The sequence below is a fragment of the Etheostoma cragini genome, chromosome 13 (genome assembly GCF_013103735.1).
Source record: "Etheostoma cragini isolate CJK2018 chromosome 13, CSU_Ecrag_1.0, whole genome shotgun sequence".
Lineage (NCBI taxonomy): Eukaryota > Metazoa > Chordata > Actinopteri > Perciformes > Percidae > Etheostoma > Etheostoma cragini.
Window position 1 is genome coordinate 25485679 of NC_048419.1, and position 1631 is coordinate 25487309.

The 1631-nt window shown below is 44.8% G+C and overlaps 1 protein-coding gene across 1 annotated transcript in view; it reads right to left on the reverse strand.

Moving 5' to 3' along the window:
- Positions 1–172: 172 nt before the first annotated feature.
- LOC117956015 (hexokinase-2-like) overlaps positions 173–1631 on the reverse strand; it is a 6031-nt gene continuing 4572 nt past the window's right edge. The window contains exon 3 of the mRNA XM_034890859.1: positions 173–349. Within this exon, the coding sequence (XP_034746750.1) occupies positions 173–349 (177 nt within the window). The remainder of the gene's footprint in view (positions 350–1631) is intronic.

The window sequence follows — 1631 nt, forward strand, 5'->3', positions numbered from 1 at the left end:
GAGGACCAGGTAACCATAGTCCTCAGACTGGACAGATAGTCTAGCTAGCTGTCTGGATTTACCCTGCAGAGACCTGAGTACCAGATCACCACAGTCCTCAGATTGGACAGATAGTCTAGCTAGTGGTCTGGATTTACCCTGCAGAGACCTGAGGACCAGGTAACCATAGTCCTCATCTGAACTTACCCGTCCCGTCGGGTGTGGCCCTGACAAAGGTGGGCAGCATCTTGACGGCCGCCGTGTGGTGGGTCTGCTTCCCCAAACCTTGAACCAGATCCCTGCTGAGCCGGGCGGAGACCTCCTGCAGCTTCGCCTGAGAGAGCCGGAACGGCTCCAGGTACCGCTCCACCTGCAGACACACATGTGATGTGATGGTCAAATGCAAGGGCATAGGTATGGGGGGCAATTATAACAGTAGGATCTGGGGGTCCTCCCTTCTAAATCTAGACTGTCAAACACTTCATTTCCTGCGTCACAGTGCTTGTTTTTAGACATTAAAAGCCTCCCAGATGTGAGGCGTCTGTACTCCGTCTAATCATCTTGTGGTTAATCTAGTTTTGGATTTATTTCCCTCCAGTGGCCATAGCTCTTTAAACCGGATCGCTAATGGTCCCTTTACCTCTGATTAACGGGGGCGCTCGTTCTGACTTCTTAGCATATTTGCACCATTTTGATATTTTAAAGTGTTTTGTGGATGGTAGTTTTAATCGTCTATAGATGAAAAGTATGCTGTTCCCTTCTTGCTAATGTCTGCTGATACCTGCCTAAAGGGATGTTACGAGACATTAGCACCATACATGTCATGTAGGGGGCCTCAGGTCCCTCCCTGAAGTAAAATAAAAAATTATACAAAATAAATAGTGAATGAGAGAAAACAGATTTGACATCATTCATCCACAAGGTGGCAGCGTTTCCTCAAAAAAAACTTCAAGCCATCAAACATGTTCAAAGTGGAAGAAAAAGGTGAAACGTGTCTGTTTCTTTACCTGAGTGTCCCATTGTCTTCCATTGTGCTGTCTCCTGCTCTCAACATAATGAGCTTTCTCTGTTAAAACTCGTTAATGTTTTGGGTACGTAGCCTACGTAATTATGTTAAAAGACATCGAGTGAGTCTCGTGTGGGACCAACATTGTTTTTCAGAATAAAAGCATTCTTTTGGAAAGTCCGGCCATTGAACTAGTGAAACGGTTGCTGCCACAGGCTTGACCGGAAGTTATGGTACCACATTACGGTGAGGGTACGTGAATTATGAATTATGAATCATGAATTAGGAATTAATTAATGATCTGTGCATTACTTCATTCCTTTATATGTCATGAATCCTCAGGAGTTGACGTAACCTCATGCATGAACATCACGTCAACTAAAGCATTAGGGGGTACATCATTGTGCGTTAAGCTGTGTTCAAATCAGAGTGCGCACGCACACACACACAAACGCACACGCACACGCACACACACACACGCACACACACACACACACGCACACGCACAGTTGACAAAAGTTGGAAACAAACAGGTTTTCCCTTAACGATCATTTATCCGTGCCATATAAGAAAGTTTACAACTCAAAACCACAATTTCTATTTATTTCAAAAGACTCATCTGACACACACACACACACACACACAC